Source organism: Coloeus monedula (genome assembly GCF_965178545.1).
Source record: "Coloeus monedula genome assembly, chromosome: 2".
Taxonomy (NCBI): Eukaryota; Metazoa; Chordata; class Aves; order Passeriformes; family Corvidae; genus Coloeus; species Coloeus monedula.
In genome coordinates this window covers 113,351,675-113,369,678 of record NC_138782.1, presented here as the reverse complement: position 1 = coordinate 113,369,678, position 18,004 = coordinate 113,351,675, and the positions used below count along the sequence as shown (strand labels likewise).

General features: G+C 39.0%; 1 protein-coding gene across 4 annotated transcripts; it reads right to left on the bottom strand.

Moving 5' to 3' along the window:
• Positions 1-232: 232 nt before the first annotated feature.
• Positions 233-17,529, bottom strand: GCFC2 (GC-rich sequence DNA-binding factor 2; the record flags this gene model as incomplete). Of its 4 annotated transcripts, none has more annotated exons than XM_082302391.1 (18): positions 233-1,200; positions 1,512-1,636; positions 1,988-2,134; positions 2,860-2,926; positions 3,104-3,180; positions 4,336-4,457; positions 4,732-4,885; positions 5,289-5,488; positions 6,233-6,345; positions 7,571-7,649; positions 8,910-9,033; positions 9,516-9,702; positions 11,448-11,563; positions 12,476-12,555; positions 13,525-13,743; positions 14,372-14,536; positions 15,967-16,074; positions 17,178-17,529. In XM_082302391.1, the coding sequence occupies 18 exons, from the start codon at positions 17,527-17,529 to the stop codon at positions 1,086-1,088; spliced, it is 2,550 nt and encodes an 849-aa protein (XP_082158517.1). In that variant the 3' UTR covers positions 233-1,085. The 4 variants fall into 4 exon arrangements, with proteins under 4 accessions (XP_082158517.1, XP_082158518.1, XP_082158519.1 ...); XM_082302392.1 differs by having other exon boundaries at positions 4,732-4,882; XM_082302393.1 differs by lacking the exon at positions 5,289-5,488 and having other exon boundaries at positions 4,732-4,872.
• Positions 17,530-18,004: the final 475 nt, after the last annotated feature.

Below are 18,004 nucleotides of genomic sequence, written 5' to 3'. Positions count from 1 at the left end.
AAAGCAACAGAAATTGATTATTAGAAAGCAGTATTTGTAACATAAATCCTAAAGCTACTGAAGGTTAATGGAGCTGGAGGGTTTTTTTCTTCGTACATCTTAATAACATTTTTGTCACATGTTAAGGAATTGAAGAGTCATTACCACAGTATTTTATTTTCAAAATAAAACAAATTATTTTTAATCTTTTGTCTGTAATACTGATCAAAGCTATTTACAATTAAAATATTTTACAAAAATATTTTTTTAACTTAAAAAAATACAAAAAGAAAGCATAGGGATTAAGTCTGCTAGAGTTAAATTCTAGTCCCAGAAGATTTTGGAGAAATAGTCACAAACATACAGATTCTGTGATGCGCTACAGTTTTTACAATGAAACATCCTTGTTATTCTCTAACAGTATTTATTGCAAATATACAAAATTAGAAAACATTAGAAATCTAATAAGGATATGAAGTAGAGCTCTGTAGAGCTTACTGGGAAGCAATGGGAGATTTCTAGAATTCCAGTTACTGGAAAGTAACTGAAGCTGTTCTATTCTTCTCATCATCACCATGGCTGTGATGGAAATCCTGACTCCTTACCTGCACACTGACTCCCCTTGTTTCTGTATCAGCAGCATCACGAACTCTTTTTCACTAGGAATGGTTTAACAATAACCTTACCAAAAATCACTCTGGACCACAAGTCAGAGGAGCTCAGTGACTGCTGAGTCAGAATGATACTCAGCAATTAATACTGAAAATAACTCGTCAAGTTGTTTACTGGCTAGCAGTGATAAAAGTTCACAGGCACTTTCTGTTTGCAGGATTCCTTCCAAGAAGGATACAGCAGTAAAGCACTGTCACACATTTTCAAATGCCTGAACCATTGCTTTGACAACTGCAACTTCTAAATACTCCTTAATCTAGGAGTAGATGGCAGTAAAAGACATTGGAAAAAACACCTCAAGTATTTAACACCAAGACAGTGATTACCACTACCTCTTTGAGCAGGCAGGATCCACTAATCCAATTTCATACTAGAACTGGTTTAGTGTGAATACCAGGCTTGTTTCAGTAATGTAAGCATTGTGTCAAAAATTTCTATTTCCTAATCATTGGTTTAAGGTGTTCAAGTTCATGCTCTTCAATGAAGCCTTCTACGATATGCAGAGCTCCAATTTTCACCAGCAGGAGAAGAACTTCTTTTATTTCATCACTATTTAAGAATAAAAGAAAAAAAATTTAGCAGCACTTCTATGAACCTGACTTAAGTACCATTTTTGTTTCATGACCTTGGCTACTCTTGGCTACTCATTAAAAGCATGCATCATCAACCACCTCAAATGCTCACAGTGAACAAGGACTGCTGAAATGCTCCTTCACATTAGACTCCATCTTCCATTTTAGATATAAATATATATATGACATGAACATACTTTAAAGTGTAAAATATATGATATTTACAGAATTTAAAAAGTTCTTAACACAAAGTATTTGGGGAATCCCAAGGACAGCCTCATCCATTACCTGTGATTGTCCTTGTGTAGCACACGGGCACATTGCAGCAAGTGCTGGCTGAAGTTCAGTAATTCAGGGAGAGTCGATCCTCCCTTGAGATCTTGGAACCATCTTTCTGGGAGGCATGCAACCACCTGTTGATACCATAAATATTTGGAAAAAGTTTAACAAGCATTTCAATTTAACCAAGACACATCACTTCTGACAGGAACCTTCTGGCAAGTTTAGCTTATTACTGTGCTTTTTCTTTCAAATGAGCATTATTTCTCCAAGTTTAAGAACTCTCTCCACGCTTAAGAACCGACAGACCAGAATTTTCTCTAAAATGCTCTTATGCAGCAAGGTTGTTAAAAAAGACAATAAAAACAGATTTTAAATGTTTAAATTCTATTTTTTTAAATGTTTCATCTTCAGTTTTGACCCCTACTAATGAAGAACAAAAGGCTTTTAGCATACACCCTCTTCCAATGAGCATTATCTTTTACCTTATTACACTTTTCTATATTATCCAGCCCTAGAGGTGTGTTTAGGATGTTCAGGAGAAGGTAACGATTCAGCAACTTGTTCAGTCCCAAATCACGGACTTTGTCTTCCTGGATGATCCCATCCCAAAGAACAACATTGGAGAGCAGCTGCAATAATGAAGAAACAAAGAATCTGCATGACTGGTGGCTGTGAGCTAAAAATATTAAAAGTTTCATGCAAGACAGAGATAAAAAGATAATATGTGCACCCAATTCAAGTACTCAGACCCCAGGATTTACACTCTCCAAACTTCTCGGCAGTTAGCCACTAATAATTTACTGCATATAGTAAATAACCTAATTAATTTTACAAGTGCATCTCTATATATGTATATATACACCTGTATATGTGTATGTATGACCTCCCAAGGCTGGGAAGAGCATTTTACCCTTCTACGAGGTTTAACAATTTGCTAAGTACAGAAGGCAACTAAAACTGTCAGAGAATCCAAGACAGAAGTGAAAAAGTCACTACATCTGCTCAGGACAACACTACACACAGTCCCTCATAACATCATGATGTCACAGTTTGTGGCACCACAAAGATTTTTTTGTAGTTCATGTCAGTATTATTATGTAATGGGTTTTTTCTGTTGCCTCTATTACTATAAATCCTTACAAATGTCATTTCTGAGTGTGGTGTAAGGCTATGTCTGTGAAGGTAAAATACCCTGAGGTTAAGTTACCTGAAAATTAACCTGCTCTGAGTCAAGGAGGAGGACAGGCAAAATGAATAGCAGGGAAACTAGAATATTGTCTGGAGTTTTAATGTTTTCAGTGAAATTAATTTCAAAGTAAACAAACAGAACAAAACCAGCCCTATTTTTCTCTACCTTAACAGCTGACCAAAACCGTCTTTCTTGAAATTTTGAATGTAGTGATGACTTGTCTTCCACAGTGCTGGTCATGGGAAGAAAGTTAAAATAAGGATTATTTTTTGTTTGATTTAAAAGAAGATAAACAGACATCTGATCTCTCAGCTATGGATATCTACAATATTTCTTTTACATCTATGGGGGAGAAGGGTAGAGGAACTAAAAAAAATACAAATTTAGGAGAGTCACAGGGTCTGCTTACCTTTTTGGATAAAGAGGAATAAAGACATCTTCCTCTACAGATTTCTTCATCCTTAGGACAACTGTGTTCATCAAATCCTATTAAAAAAGAATTATAATGTGTCCTCAGAAGACTTCATATTCCATTTGTAACAACTGCAATGGTTGTTTAGTTCACCCAGAGGTCTGATACCTTAGAGATAAGTGCAGCTGCCATTTGTATATAACACACATTGAGATCCTGAATAAAAAATAGAAACAGCAGACAAATCACAGCTGTAATTATCTATAGGCTTAGCCTAGAGGGTTTTGCTATATCCCTTATATCCTTAAGTGAGGCATTTTTTGCATGTTAATCTGCAGTGCAGCAGGAAAACTATATATATTAAAACCAAACTAAGTTATACACATGGGATCTCCATTAAAAGATGTTAAATTCTAGTAAAAAAAAAATCACCATAGCTAGGATAGTATGCATTTTAGGGCAACATGTTTTCAGGTGCCAGAGATTGCCACCAACCTTTTTTTTGAAGCCTATTTATTTATTTTAAGTTCTTGCTAAGATCAATTGTATCTCTTGCCTTTAAGCCATGATTTCAAAACAGCAAATTTTGCAAGGCATAAACATTTTCTTTAAAATATTTCTTTTCATATTCAGGGCTCAAACATCTATCCCATTTCACCAGTTAATCCACCCCATTTCCACTAGATAAAACTCCTGATTTACATCAGAATAAACCCAGAATCAGGCTAAGAAGGGCCTGCTAGAGTGACTGTATGTAAGAGTAATTATTAAAGGATTTCTAGGATTACATAGTAGTTTTTCTCCTCACCAATTAACCAACCTTTGGGGATTCTCTGGTTTTAAAATTCTAAGCTTACTTTATAAATAAAAGCTTAAGGAATGGACCACTGAAGTATTACAAGCATTTAAAGCTCAAATTTGGAAAGATAATTAATGCAAATCATTGTTATTGCAGTGAAGAAAGATTAGATCTAGAAACAGATTCTGGATAGATACAGGCAGAATTTTTCTACGAAAAGGAGCTAATTTCTGCCTCATCATCTTCAACAATGAGAGCATCAGAGAGCTGGAAGTTTAACTGTTAAGTCATCTTAATACTAAGTGACAAAACAAAAAAGTAATCAGAACGAAAGAACTTCAGGACAATGTTCTCAGTGCCCATAGGAACACACACAAAATTACACGGAGTGGGTGAAGTTCCCCTTTCTCACTACCACAGGAGCTTTTACCTCTCTTGCTCGACTGGATTCATTTTTGGAAAAGATTTGTCTTCCAAAGATGTTATTGCAAAGCTGTACAAGGTTCTTTGTCTGTGAAGTAGATAAAGGATCCCACACACTCTTCACAAATGCTGAAAAAAAAAATAGGAATTTATTTCATTCATAATATGCAAGTACTTATCTGTCCTAGTTTCAAGCCATTACAATGTAACAGAAGTAAATATATAAAAAGCTCAGCCTCTCACAATAATTTTAAAGAGGCCACCTTAGCCTCACTCTGTGGAACTATGTAATCACTACATCTTGGAGCACTGTGATATCACCAACATTATTTGATATTATAATTTTTATTTAAGGTTTGATTGCATAGCTGCAGTGAACATTTTCGATACAATCTTATCATACCTGTAATTTTAGGAAGAATAGTTTTTTCAATCACTCTAGGCAAAACTTCTTTATCATGATCATCATCCCTTTTTGATTCAGATACATTTTCTGCATCACTGAATTCTTCTATAGCTCTGAACCAGGGCATCTCTTCCAGCTCTGTAAAATTCTGCTGAAAGAGGACTCCTGTTAGTTGTTCAGCTGGTCAGCATTAAGAGAAAAGCTCTATCCAATGACACCCCAGATTCCCACTTGATTTCAGATCCACCCTCATCACTGAATGGGCCAACACAGCAAACCAGCAAAACTAGATTTAAAGTTAGAATTTAATGGGTGGGATTGTTCCAGTGTCTCCAAAAGAGAGAACTGTTTTTACAGATGGTATTGCAAAAGGGGCTGGAGGTAAAAGGGAAAAGTTAAGAAGATTCCATGTGCTCAAATTTTTGAGACAACACAGTAGCTTTCTTAATTTCTAATGCATTGTACTATGTATAGGGGAAAAAAATCATTTTTCAAATTAATACATAATACACAAACACAGAATTTTTAACAAAAATGTCAGCTAATGCACCTACCTCAAGAGGATTCCAACTTATTAACTGAACTCTGATCAATGGATTTAATAGCTTAGGCAGGCAGAAACTGATGTAAGCATCACAGTAGGAGTCAGGAAACTTCTCTTTCCATTCCTGGAATTTCAACAGGATTTTTCTGATGTCACAAAAATCTGCATGTACATCTTCAAAGATTTTCCTACTATCCTCTAAAACGTTATCTATGGATAATATTCATTGGGAATAAAAAGAAACAATCACAGAACTTATTGAGGCATAAGCTAAAGAGTTTATGCATCTATAGGACATAGATATTTTTATGAGAATTGCATTTGTTATTTGTCTTTGACACATCTGACATTGAAATGGTTTAAAAACAGCTCCCAGGAAAACCCAGTTTTAGAAAAAAATGGTGTCAGAAGACCAAGGAAAGGCAAGTTTCTTCATTATCTATTTCACAGATTTATAAAAGCACTAATGTTTCAAATTTTATTCCAGAATGATAAAATTTCAGGCATGAAAACCCTTCTGCTGTTATGTGAAGAAAATGCAATATGCCTTTCCCTACTCCTCTTCATCTATTCACTCAAGATAATTAAACCACCAACCTTTAATTCACTCTCCAGCTTCAGGAAATAAATTGCCTTTATGAAACAAGTTGCAGCACTGCACTGAGTACTGTCAGATCAGCTGTGGCATAATCTGACAGATCTTACCTCTAGTTTAAAAAGCCATGCATAATGCTGCCACCACATAACTGACACCAAAAGAAATCTACAACCATTCATTTATTCTTCCCAAGTCATTAGCCAGAACTGCCTGGATACATTTTTTTCTACAGTGTGCAACTAAAAACATGGAACTCAATTGAAGTATTCCTCTACCCTTCCTTAAAAAGAAAATCATTAAAGAAGTTATCAGCAAGAGATCTTGTTCTAGGACATTACATTAGGACTGTCACCAACCTTTGCTCTTCTGGAACTCATCCACCTCTGTGGGAGTCAGCTCCTCGTCACTCGACAAGCCCTCGTGGTGATCTTCTTCTCCTGATTGTTCCCTCGCCTGCCGCCTGCAAGTCCTGCATTTTGGAATGAACTCAGATGAGTTATCCTCTCCTGTGTGTGCAGGAGAAAGCTTAAACAAAAATAATCCAACTCCAAAAAATGTACTTAAAACAAGCCATGAGAACAACAGCCTAAGGAGAGGCAACGGGAGGAGCAACAGTAACTACAAAACCAAAAGGACTCCTGAACTGTGGAAGGAGAAAGGGATTTGGGAACTGAAATCCAAGGGCTTAGAGCAACATCTCTGACCTCTCCCACAAGCTATGCAATAACCTTCCCTTCACCTCATTCCCACTGATGAGGCAAACAACTCATCCCATCTGCAACACCAAGCATCTGGCATGGAACTGGATCCTGTCTGATAGTTTAGTGTGTAGTAAACAACTGAGACCTCAGACTGTCCTGTCAGTCCTGGATCACTTGTTCAACAACCTACATGAAAGAGGTGATAGCCCCCATGTGCCAGTGGGGTTCTAAAAACTATTGTACCACGGCATCAAGAAAAACAGGCTGCAAAATCAATGGCTTGAATTTCTACCACAGGAAGATGATACATGATATGGAAGTGATATTGCATAAATACTCTTAAATAGTTATTTACATCAATTAGCAATAAAAGTTAACTGCTTCGAGTGGAAGTTGGTATTATTACATCACTTTACATCCATTAAAATTCCAAGGTACTTGCTGCTTCCAAGTACAGTTATGAGTTGAGTTACCACTGCAACCGTAAAACTTTCAAAGCTCCCAATAATATAAAAAAAAAAAAAGGTACCAATCTCTGAACATCCAAAATGTACCATCTGTCTGACCTACACTGATAGCAGACCTGGGGGCTACAGGTTGATTTGCTTCACTCACCACCACCTCTCCAGCAGAAACAATTCTGCCCAATTTTGCTATTTATACAGTAATACAAAACTATATTTCTGTAAAAGTTCCTATTATTAATTAAAATAGGAAGAAAAAAGCTCCCCTCATAGTTTTGTCTCACTTAAGTCATTTTAATTTAAAATATCCAGTTCTATTAGCATTCAGTTTCAAATCAACACGAAGAGAATGACATTAACACATAGATGGCTTCCAAGTACTTCAAGTTTTGGAAAGCAAAAACTGAAATATTTTTAGTGCAATCTCATTTAGTAATCCTCCAGGTTTACATTCATGACTGCAGGAATGACAGGACATCAGTGCACAGCACATTTATCAGAGTTAAGTGCACCTCTACTTAACAGTTACCTTCGATGCTCACACATTTCCAGAATCTCGGTCTTCTCATCACCTTCCAATCTACTTTTTGTTGGTTTGTCATTCCCACCTATGAGAAGACAGAAACAGCCAAAAATAAAGTGGTACATTTTTAAAGTTCCTGTTTTGTTTTCAAACAGGAAACAAAGAATCTCCTCCTATTGTTTTGTTGTTTGGGTTTTTTAAATTTAGAAAATAGCCAACAAAAGCACAAACCTAATCAAAATTCTAACAGTATCCAGAGTTAATCCAGAGTAAATTCCTTGTAGCACTAATAAGTGGCTTATACATGCAAAACATGCCAAAGAAACAGGGTGTACTACTACTGAAGTACTATCATGTAAGCAAAAACAGCCTTTCCACTCTATTAAATACAACTAGGAACATAAAAAACAATGCTGTGTGCTGCTAAACATGCAACCACAGTCTCATCTGTAATGAGCTGGAGGTAAAATCATTTTAATAGCAACTCTTGCTATGGCATTATTACCCTTTTCTCCTTACACCTGCTGTCAGTATGCTACACCATTTTACAAAACCATCCAGATCTGCTACTTTCTCTCATCAGTTTATCCCCTGAAGTGAGAAGACTGAACCCATATGATTTAGTATTTACTAGGATCCAGTGCATCTGGCCTCCATCTGTTCCCAGCAGCTCCAAGCATATTGCTCTCAGCTTTTCCTAAACAGTTTTAAAGAGTTTGGTTTTGGAGGTCTGGTTTGTTTGGGTTTTTTAAATAGCAGCAGCTAGAGATTCACACAGCATACAAACAATACATTGGAGTGGAAAGAAACTATGAGCTGAGAAAACTGTACTAATTTTTCCTGCAGTGACTGAAACAGTTTTCTTTTAAATAAAACCCTTACACAAAGTGGCTTCTCTCTTCATGCTTTGCCACACGTGTGTCACCTCCTGGTTTGAAATCTCCAATTTGAGCACATACATAGCCTTACAGACACTCTCAGGTAAAAATGATTTTTCAGATATTGACAGAATATAATAAGCAAGAATTCTCCAACTTGAGGCCTCTTGGAAAACTGACTCCCATTTCTCTTTTTAAAAGTTGATGGGAAATTGCTGAGTTGAACAACTAAAAATTGACAATATACTTGGTCATGTTATATTCAGAAAAATTAAACCAGAGAAAAACAGTATCATGGGCATTACCAAGGTAAGAATTTTGAATGAGGTACAGCAGAACACACCTACTGACAATGGGAAGGGGAAAGGAGAGCAAAAGTGAAATTTAAAATCTTAACCCAAAAATTAACTATTTCTGCTGGAAGACAGAAGTTATTTTCTCACTGAAAATCTGAACTTCATACTCACTTGTCAGATGCTGAACATAAGCAGATTCATTTTTCAGCTCCTCTTGCCTTCGCTTCGATACTCTCAAGGCTCGTTGCTGAAGAAGTGCATGTACAGCCCATTCCAGTTCATTAATGTCCTTCAGCTGAAATACAGTAAACACTAATCAGGTTTTCAATTGATTTAAATCTCATAAGCATGAACAAAAACCAATTTCCATGGGTTTTTCGTATAGCTGAGAAATTAGAAGAGAAGTATCATAGATTGACAAGTAAGTTACTGGTCACTGGAGTTTTTCAGGCTTCTTTCATAAGGCTGAAAACACAAACCAAATGCCAGTTACTCATCAAGGTAACAATTTCATACAAAAGGGTTCACCAGGACAATATTGGTGTCCCTTGTTTTCTGTCAGTTTGCTTTTGAGGCGCTAGCCCTTGAAGAAAACGTATTCACTAACTAACATCTCTTCTCTTTAGAGTTACCTGAAGAAATTCACAACTGCAAAGTGACACAAGATTAAATTTGATTCTGATAGAACTGATTTTTAACTGGGTGGTATTCCTCATTTTTCATAGACAGAATATACCTTTATCATCTTAAAAACGAAAAGGAGGAAAATATACATACTTTTTCATTCAAACAGTTTATCAAGTTTTCTACATATGTTTTCATGGCCCTGTAGAATTTGTAATTCAGAGCTGCTTCTGAAGACTTCTCTAATTCCTGGACAGACATCTTTGAGCTCTCAATATCCTCCATATATTTTTCATACTCTCTCTGGTGGGCACGGTGCACATCCTGTAAGGATGTTATCCTAAAAGAGAGAAAGCCAGGCAATCAGAACTATTGCCAACTTAACAGCTGATGCATTCCAAAACATTTTTCCCATTATAATCACATAAAAAATCTTTGCCTGTGCTAATAATAGCACTTGCATTTGACCTAAGCAGCACTGAAAGATTTACCCATGCCAACATTTGCAGAAGCACAGGCTGTGGACAAACATCATGCTTTGGAGACCCAAATATCATTTATGTGGTGCTGGTTTTGAAAGCACCACTGATATTTTACCTGGACTCCTCAATACACCACGCTTCCAAAAAACAAAAAAGCCAAATTATGTGATATCACTTTATTAAATAGATTTTACCCAACATAATCTGGGGAGAACTACAGCTCACATCAACATGTCCATACCAGTGTAACACAAGTTGCATGGACAGCAGTACCTGTAAGCATTCACAGTGTGCTCACTATTAAATACAAACCAACTGAGAACTCTTACTAGTATATGATAAAATCCAAAAACTTCAGTCTACAGCTGTCACTATTAGACAGGTAGCACACTAACATTCACATATATTACAACTCTGCTTCCTCTCTTTTTTACCCCTTCCCTCCTTACACATCCCAAGTGTTTGCTCAGCTTGAGCAAGCCTGTAACAGAATCAAGACAAAGACCACAACTTACTTCACCTCCCTGAACTGAACGCTTCCCAAAGAAAATAGCTGGACTAAGCTATTGCATTCTACTGTGCTACAAATTAAAAAGAAAAAAGAATAATCTATTTCAGCACTTATTATGTTAAAAACATCTACAACGTTTACACCAAACAGGTTCCCCTTCCTCTTCTTGCTGTTTTCCAGACAGGTTTCCCACTCTTGACAGTTGTATTCTTATTTTCCTTATTTGTACATAAATCTGTACATAAATTCCTACTTCAGTTAACTCAATTCCCTTCAGATAATTAAAGCTAAGAAAGCATACAAGTTCAAAAAATATTTAGTCCAACTTAGCTTCAATTCTCTAAACAAATCCATCAATGATGGTCTGTACAAAGCAATGCATATCCAGAGAGAGCCTGGTGCAAGTTCACAGCACAATTTATGTTTCAGTTGTATTAAGTTACTTGTCTAAACTTATCTGAACAGCTGCTTCCCAGTGCTGGGAGGGATGACAGGATGGCTTACCTTGGGATGCCTGACCCCAGCTGTCCTTCCCACATGCCCTCTAGGAGGTTCCCACATCCAACCCAGGACACTTCAGCTGCCCACACAGCAGCTGAGCCGCTCAGGAAAAGTCACAGCCTGGCACACAACTAAAGAAAAAGATCCAGGCACGTTCTGAACAGCCTGTAGAGAACTCAGGCTGCTTTAGGAAATACTGGGTTATTTTTGCAGCTGGTCTAAGAATTACCATAGGAGGGATGGGAGTGCCAGCTCCACCTGCCCGCGGTGAAGTTCTGCTTGCTGGGCAAATGAAACATCGAGCCAAGGCTCCTATCAAGAACTGCCAGCAAGCATAAAAAGCTGCTGCCAAATAAATAAAATTTACTTCCTAAAGTTCAAGTGGACCAAAACACTCTTGGGAAGTCCAAATGCTCCCCTAAAACAAAGCATTGCCACACAAAGTAAAAAATTTGTGGTACTCCATTAGAAATCATTACAAATGAGAACAACCCAACAAAAGCCCAATACTCTGGAAAAAAGAATAAGACTTTGAAGCTATTGTCTCATTCTGTGACAAAAACTCAGACAACTTGTAAGTTAAGGAGTTACCTTTCAGTCAGTCGCTTCTTCACAATTTCCAAATTCACAGGTGGTAGAGAAACAGAGGTATCAAATTTGGGTTTGGCTGGTTCATATTTACGCACAGAGGCATCATCACAAATTTCCTACAAGAATTAAGTGTCAATTTTTAACACACCACTTACACCATTTCTCCCTTTGCAACTCTACAGATCAACAAGACATCATTTGAATACTGGACAACTGATATAGATACAAATTTCAACCACAAAAAAGTCTAGACAAAACCCAACCAACTCAAGCATGAGGTCCATAACTAACAAGGTCTACTGCTAAAAATTGCTGCTGTTTCCTGAAGAGCAGAATTAACTTTTCCATAAACAAGTAGAGTATGAGGACCTAAGAACACATATCCTACTGGATTTGAACACCAGTCTCAGAAAGATGTAATCTTCTCCCACTCCTGTACTCCCCAAATTGGAAAAATTTCTACAACTGTCAATTCTGATAAAGAGCTGGTTATTCAGATGCTCCTAGACTGATGCAGAGTAAGTGATCCAAGTGAGAAACAAAACTCCCAGCACATCAGAATACATTTTATTTTTGCCAGTTACTTACTGGGAAAAAGACAGTATTCTGCTGAACTGTGGAGACACCACTCAGATTGACATTCAACAGAAATTTAGCAGATTAAAAGAGTAATTTTTGCTTTGTGACCTTGCAACATTTGTATTACTTGCATATTCTTGCTTTCAAGACTCCTTGCATGGCAGAGAGATCAGAATTTTCTTCTCTGCTTCTTGTGATCTCTTATCACAACAGGTACCTGCTGTTGGGGCTGACACCACCATGTTGCTTCTCAACAGCCAGACAGAGATTATAGATTTTCATTATGATCTTCCCATCTTTCTAATCATCCTTTCCCTAAAGAATCAGGGAATAACTTCCTAAAATGCTTTCTAATGAGAGGGCAGGAAGGACATATAACAGTTCCCCAGACAAGCTCTCTTGCCTATGAGCAAAAAGCAACTTCCAGTGGTTAGGAAAGCATGTGTCACCTGAGAGAGTTTAACAGCTTTCTTTATCTGCTGTTCTTCCCACTTGGCTTCATCATCACTTGATCCATCACCCACAGACACTGGAAGTTAAAACAATCATTATTAGATGGAACTACGCCCTTTATTTTTTCCCTTCTCGTGTTCTCCTCCATCTAAAGCAACAATGGGTCTCCCAACCACTACTGAGAATTTATACACACAAAAAACAGCAGATGAAAAACCTGCAGATGGAGGACTTCAAAACTGAAAGGCAAGGAAGGCTTGGAAAAGGCTACTGGGTTTTGTAGAAGTCACACTAACATTAATTTCCCTAACTATTTCTCAGACAACTACTACTGCGGTAGGAGGCACATAAACATCTTGTTTTTATGTCTCAAAGCAAAGCTGTGTATAATACATGCAAACAACAGTATAAGTATAGACACTGACACTACACCCAACAAACCCTTGAGCATTCCAAAACATACACTCTACTACAGATACAAAAATCTCATTAGCATTAATTTGAATGGCAGATTCTGCTCATAGTTATACATTCCTTATAGCCCTTATTCAAATAATAAAGTAAACCTGCGCTTCATAAACAACACCATAAGAAGCTCTAAGAGAATAAAAGCAGTGGAAAAGCCAATTATGTTGTGCACACAGTACGTTTGTTTACTTCTGAAGGGCTGGAATACTGTTTTGTTTGTTTTTCATTTTTCAAAACGAGTTATAATGTCAGTGCAGGGAGAGCACTTTGAAGACCAGACCAGAAGCAGCAGGCAGAACTTACAGTAATTTTATTCACAGTAAATGTGCCTTCTACAAGGCCATTTTTTTTGCAGTCAACAAGGCCAAAAATAATTTTTTTAATGTTTCTCAAAGTATCCTGTACCCCCCACAAGTGAGACCTGAACCAGGTTAATGACCCATATAAATCTCAAGTACCAACTGTACAGACATTTTCCCAAGAGCAATAAGGACCAAAGCCTCACTCCTTATTGGACAAATCCCACATGGTTCCAGACAGTAAAACAAAGCCTCTGGGAGAAACAACACAAACTCACCCATGTCTTCAGTCATCCTCTGCCTTAGAGTTCTCATTTTAGGAGCAAAATCGAGATTTGTTGTTTCAGACTCATCTTCACTGTCTAAATCACTATTTCCTCTTCTCTGAGGGACCAGAGGACTGCTTGACACATCCAGGGGAAGATAATCAGCCTCTGTCCTGGCTAAGTGACGCTTCCTCCGAGCAGCCTCAATGTGAGCTGCACTGGGGATATCGCCTGCTTGAAAGAGAGAGAAAATCTAAGCAAAAGACTAAAAGCAACACTCTACACCTAATGCCAATCATCACAACTGTTCAGCACCACTGTACCATTTTGGATACAGGACACAAAATGGTTTTCTACTACACTGAATTCAAGGAAACGGAAAATGCATCCTTAAAAAGTAGTGCTCATTCCAAAAACAAAGCTCAGACATTTTTCTTTTAAATAAATTGGTGTTAGCCTGTCCTCTGTTTTTCTGTCTCCCTAAAAGATCAGGGTTAGGTAACTCAGTGAGCTTACAAAGGAATCCAGAGTTTACAAATCAGCCTCAGAGTGAGGTTTTATTTTCACCTCATGAAGGAAACTGTGCATCACTAAAGAGGAATTTTCTGCTGCCTTTCTTCTATAACCAATGCTCGTAACTTCTGATCCATTTCCAAAATTAGCACAGGAAGACAACAAATGTTTGCAACTAAAAATACGGGGGAACCATCGCTATTCTTCCAGAAGGGTAGGCCTGACTCAGGATAAACTGATGCCTATACCTTAGGTGGTTTAAGCTGAGTAGGACTTATCTTGCTCATCATGTACTTCAAACACAGAATGTTCTAAAATAGCTTTCTTAAAAAAAAAGGGAACTAACGTGGTGATAAATCCTTTCTCCTCTGTGGAGAGCTGGATTCATTTTCGGAGTCTGAGCTGTTGTAGTCTTCATTCAGTGAAGAATAACTTTCATCCTCATTCTCCTCCTCCTGCTCTTCACAAGTGCCTTTGGTGTTGCCAGTTCCAGGCTCCAACTGACAGATTTCTGTATTAGGGGGAAAAAAGTATGATCCATTATTTCAGTTTCAGCTGCTGGAATATGATGTGCCATAACTGGTTACCAGAAATTATTTATGCCTTGCTGCAGCAAAGGCTGGTCACTTGTCTATCTCCACCTGTTCCCATCAAAACATACCAAACTGTATCATTCCAAACAGTCACTTACAAGCCAGTTCTTGTATTGAATAAAAGCATCTTTGATGATGCTTCCCATAGAAAGACTACGAGTCCTTCTGAGACACAGAGCATATTTACATGCACAAAAGCAATGATATCAACTCCCAGATAACAACTAATTAATATTCTGATTGCTTACAGCATATTTGGATTCTTGACTTGAAAAACTGCATTTAGAAAGCACTTTTTTAAAGCATTAACAATGAGGGAGCTCTTAGTTAAACTATAAACTTATATCTATCTTGTCTCCAGTTATTATCAAATTGTTTTAAAATATTTATTTCTCTTCATCTGCCACTATACTTTCAGTACATCATCAGATTACTGAACAACAGAATGTACCACCTTTTATTACAATATGATATGCTTTTATAAGAAGTTACTAAGAAAATTTACCATCTCATCTGAATCATAACCTTAAAGGGAATTATTCTTCAGTCTAATTTTTTTTTATCTAACATTAGCAAATATGGTATATCTGTGAATTGACAGAGGTGTCAAAAGGGGAATACGTAAAGAGAACTTTCAGACACATTTGTTTCTAAAACACACAAACTCCAAATATTCCAACAGGAAACTTACTACAGAATGGCTTGGGTTGGAAGGGACCTTAAAGATCATCCCGTTCCAACCCCCCTTCCATGGGCAGGGACACCTTCCACTAGACTAGGTGCTCAGGGCTCCATCCAACCTGGCCTTGGACACTTCCAGGGATGGGGAGTCCAGAGCCTCTCTGGGCAACTGTCTATAGTTCAATGAAACTAGGGATACTACCAGAATAATCAAGGCTATTGACTGCATTCAATTAAAATATTTAAATGCTGTAAGAGCACACAATTTAATAATGCTTACATTAAGTTTCATCAAACAAAATGCTACTAAGCTCACATTTTCCCTCAATGCCAATACTCAGATCAAACTGCAATTTGACAGCAATAAGCAATGGATACCTGGCCCATAGTTTGAACGATATGATGTTGAGGTGTAAACTTATCAGAACTTTGTTAACTTTGATGTAGTACATGGTTCTGGATAATCAGGTTTTCTCAAGAACAGCCTCCAAGTTCTGAAAATCTTTTACCAAGGTCAAACTGAAAATAATTTCAGCACAAATACATTACAATTATAAACCTGTAAACTAACACTGTAAGTATAATTCTGGGTTCAATTAACATTTAACAGAAGTATTTTTACATCACTCTTCACTTCTTAATATATTCAACCAAAAAAAGGACTTACTTTTGCTTTCTTCAGCTTCTGCCTGTGCAGGCAATAGGCTTTCCCTCTTTTTAATTCTAAAGGTTACTTCATTGAAGGATGGCTTTTTAACTTTAAAAAACTCTTCACCTACCAGATAAAACAAAGTGATTCTGAGTAACATTAATAAAGGCAACAATATACCCACATATATATGTATGTACTATATATAAAAGTGCATGTAATCTCTATGTGTGTACAGCATAACTTCTGAATCACAGAATCAATGAGGTTGGAAAGGACCTCTAAGATCAAGCCCAACTTATGACCAAACACCAACATGTCAACAAGACCATGGCACTAAGGGCCACATCCAGGCTTTCAGTTCTGACTGGATTAGTTCTAAATATTACTATGGCTTTATCACTCATAATCCATCACCACTTAGTTAAAAATTGTGCAGCTCAGCTGTCTCAACACAGCAATGTTGCATTGCTGAAATGCAGGGTCTCTTTGCAGCTTATCTCCACCAAGGTGGCCACATCTTACCATCAACCACAACAGTAACAGCTCAGAAGTGTCAGTTAAACACTTAGGTTTCATTTATTTAAGCTTGTTCATCATTAACTAGTCATGGCATCACACAGTACTTGTTCTCTCTGGTTTTCTCCAGCTGTAAGATTTCAAATGCTTCCCAGCCAAAAGAACATGGACATAAATTGTCAAAGTACTTTTCACAGAATCACAGAATTGTTAGGGTTGACAAGGACCTCTAGAGATCACCTTGTCCAACACCCTGCCAAGGCAGGGTCACCTGGAGCAGGTAACACAGAACATGTCCAGGTGGGTTTGGAATGTCTCCAGAGGGGGAGACTCCACCCCTTCCCTGGGCAGCTGTTCCAGTGCTCTGCCACCTTCAAGGTAAAGAAGTTCTTCCTCAGGTTGAGGCGGAACTTCTTGTGTTTAAGTTGGGCATCACTGAAAAGAGTCCGGCACCATTTTCCGGGCACCCGCATTTAAGATATTCAGATGGAGTGATGAGACCCCTCTCAGCCTTCTCCAGACTAACCAGGCCCAGCTCACGCTGGGTTTATCGTGCAAGCCCTCCCCTGACACAGCACCGCTGGCTACGTTTACAGCGAGAGGCAGGAGGGTGCCCGGCGCGGGGCTCGCTGAGGCGGGAGCCCAAGGCAGCCCTGTCCCGGAGCTCCCGGCCCTGCCCTCCGGGACACACACACACGGTGCCTCCTCACCTTCCCGTTCCTCCTCGCCGCCGAAGCTCAGCAGCTCCTTCCCGGCGCGGCCCGGCCCCGCTGCGGCCCCGGTTCGGCGCTGCCCTGGGGCTGTGCCCGCCCCTGCTCTGCGCGCCCGGCCGCGGGAGCTGCGCGCCGGCTCCTCCGCGGGCAGCGGCCCCTCCGCGCCGGGCCCCGCGGGGGGATCCCCCTCGGCCTCCGCTTCCCGCTCCGAGGGCGAGCTGGCGCCGGAGTCTGGGGACGGGGCGGCGGCCGGCTCCGGCTCTGGCTCTGGCTCTGGCTCGCCCTCGCTGCTGCCGCTGGAGGCTGCGCGCCGCCGGCCGCGGAAATTACGCGGGGGACGGCGGAACATCGCTCCCGGGGAAGGCTCCCGGGAACCCGCGGGATCCCAACGTGGGCCCCGGCGCGCACGCGCGGCGACCCCGGCGCGCCCCGCCCGCGGGTGGGCGGGAGCAGGGAGGGATGGAGCGGGAGAAGGGAGTCGGCAAGGTGTCCCGTCAGGAGAAAGTAAAAGGCGTTTTTTTAGTGTTTCATTGATGCCTAAAAATGTTATTTGTTTGACGAACCGTGAACCGTTCAGTGCAGGGGCTGCCGTGCTGGGTGGGTGCTCCCCCCTCCTCCGCAGTACCATCGAAATTTTATGGGGTTCTGGTATTATAAAATATAATTTATAAATAATATGTGATAATATATTATTTCAGTATGCATAAGTTATATGTAAATTGTATTGCCATCATTAGTGATGAATACTTATAAACTTCTGTGATTGTTAGGTATTATGTAAATAAATAGTAAATTGAAATGTAATTGCTAATGCCTTACTACAC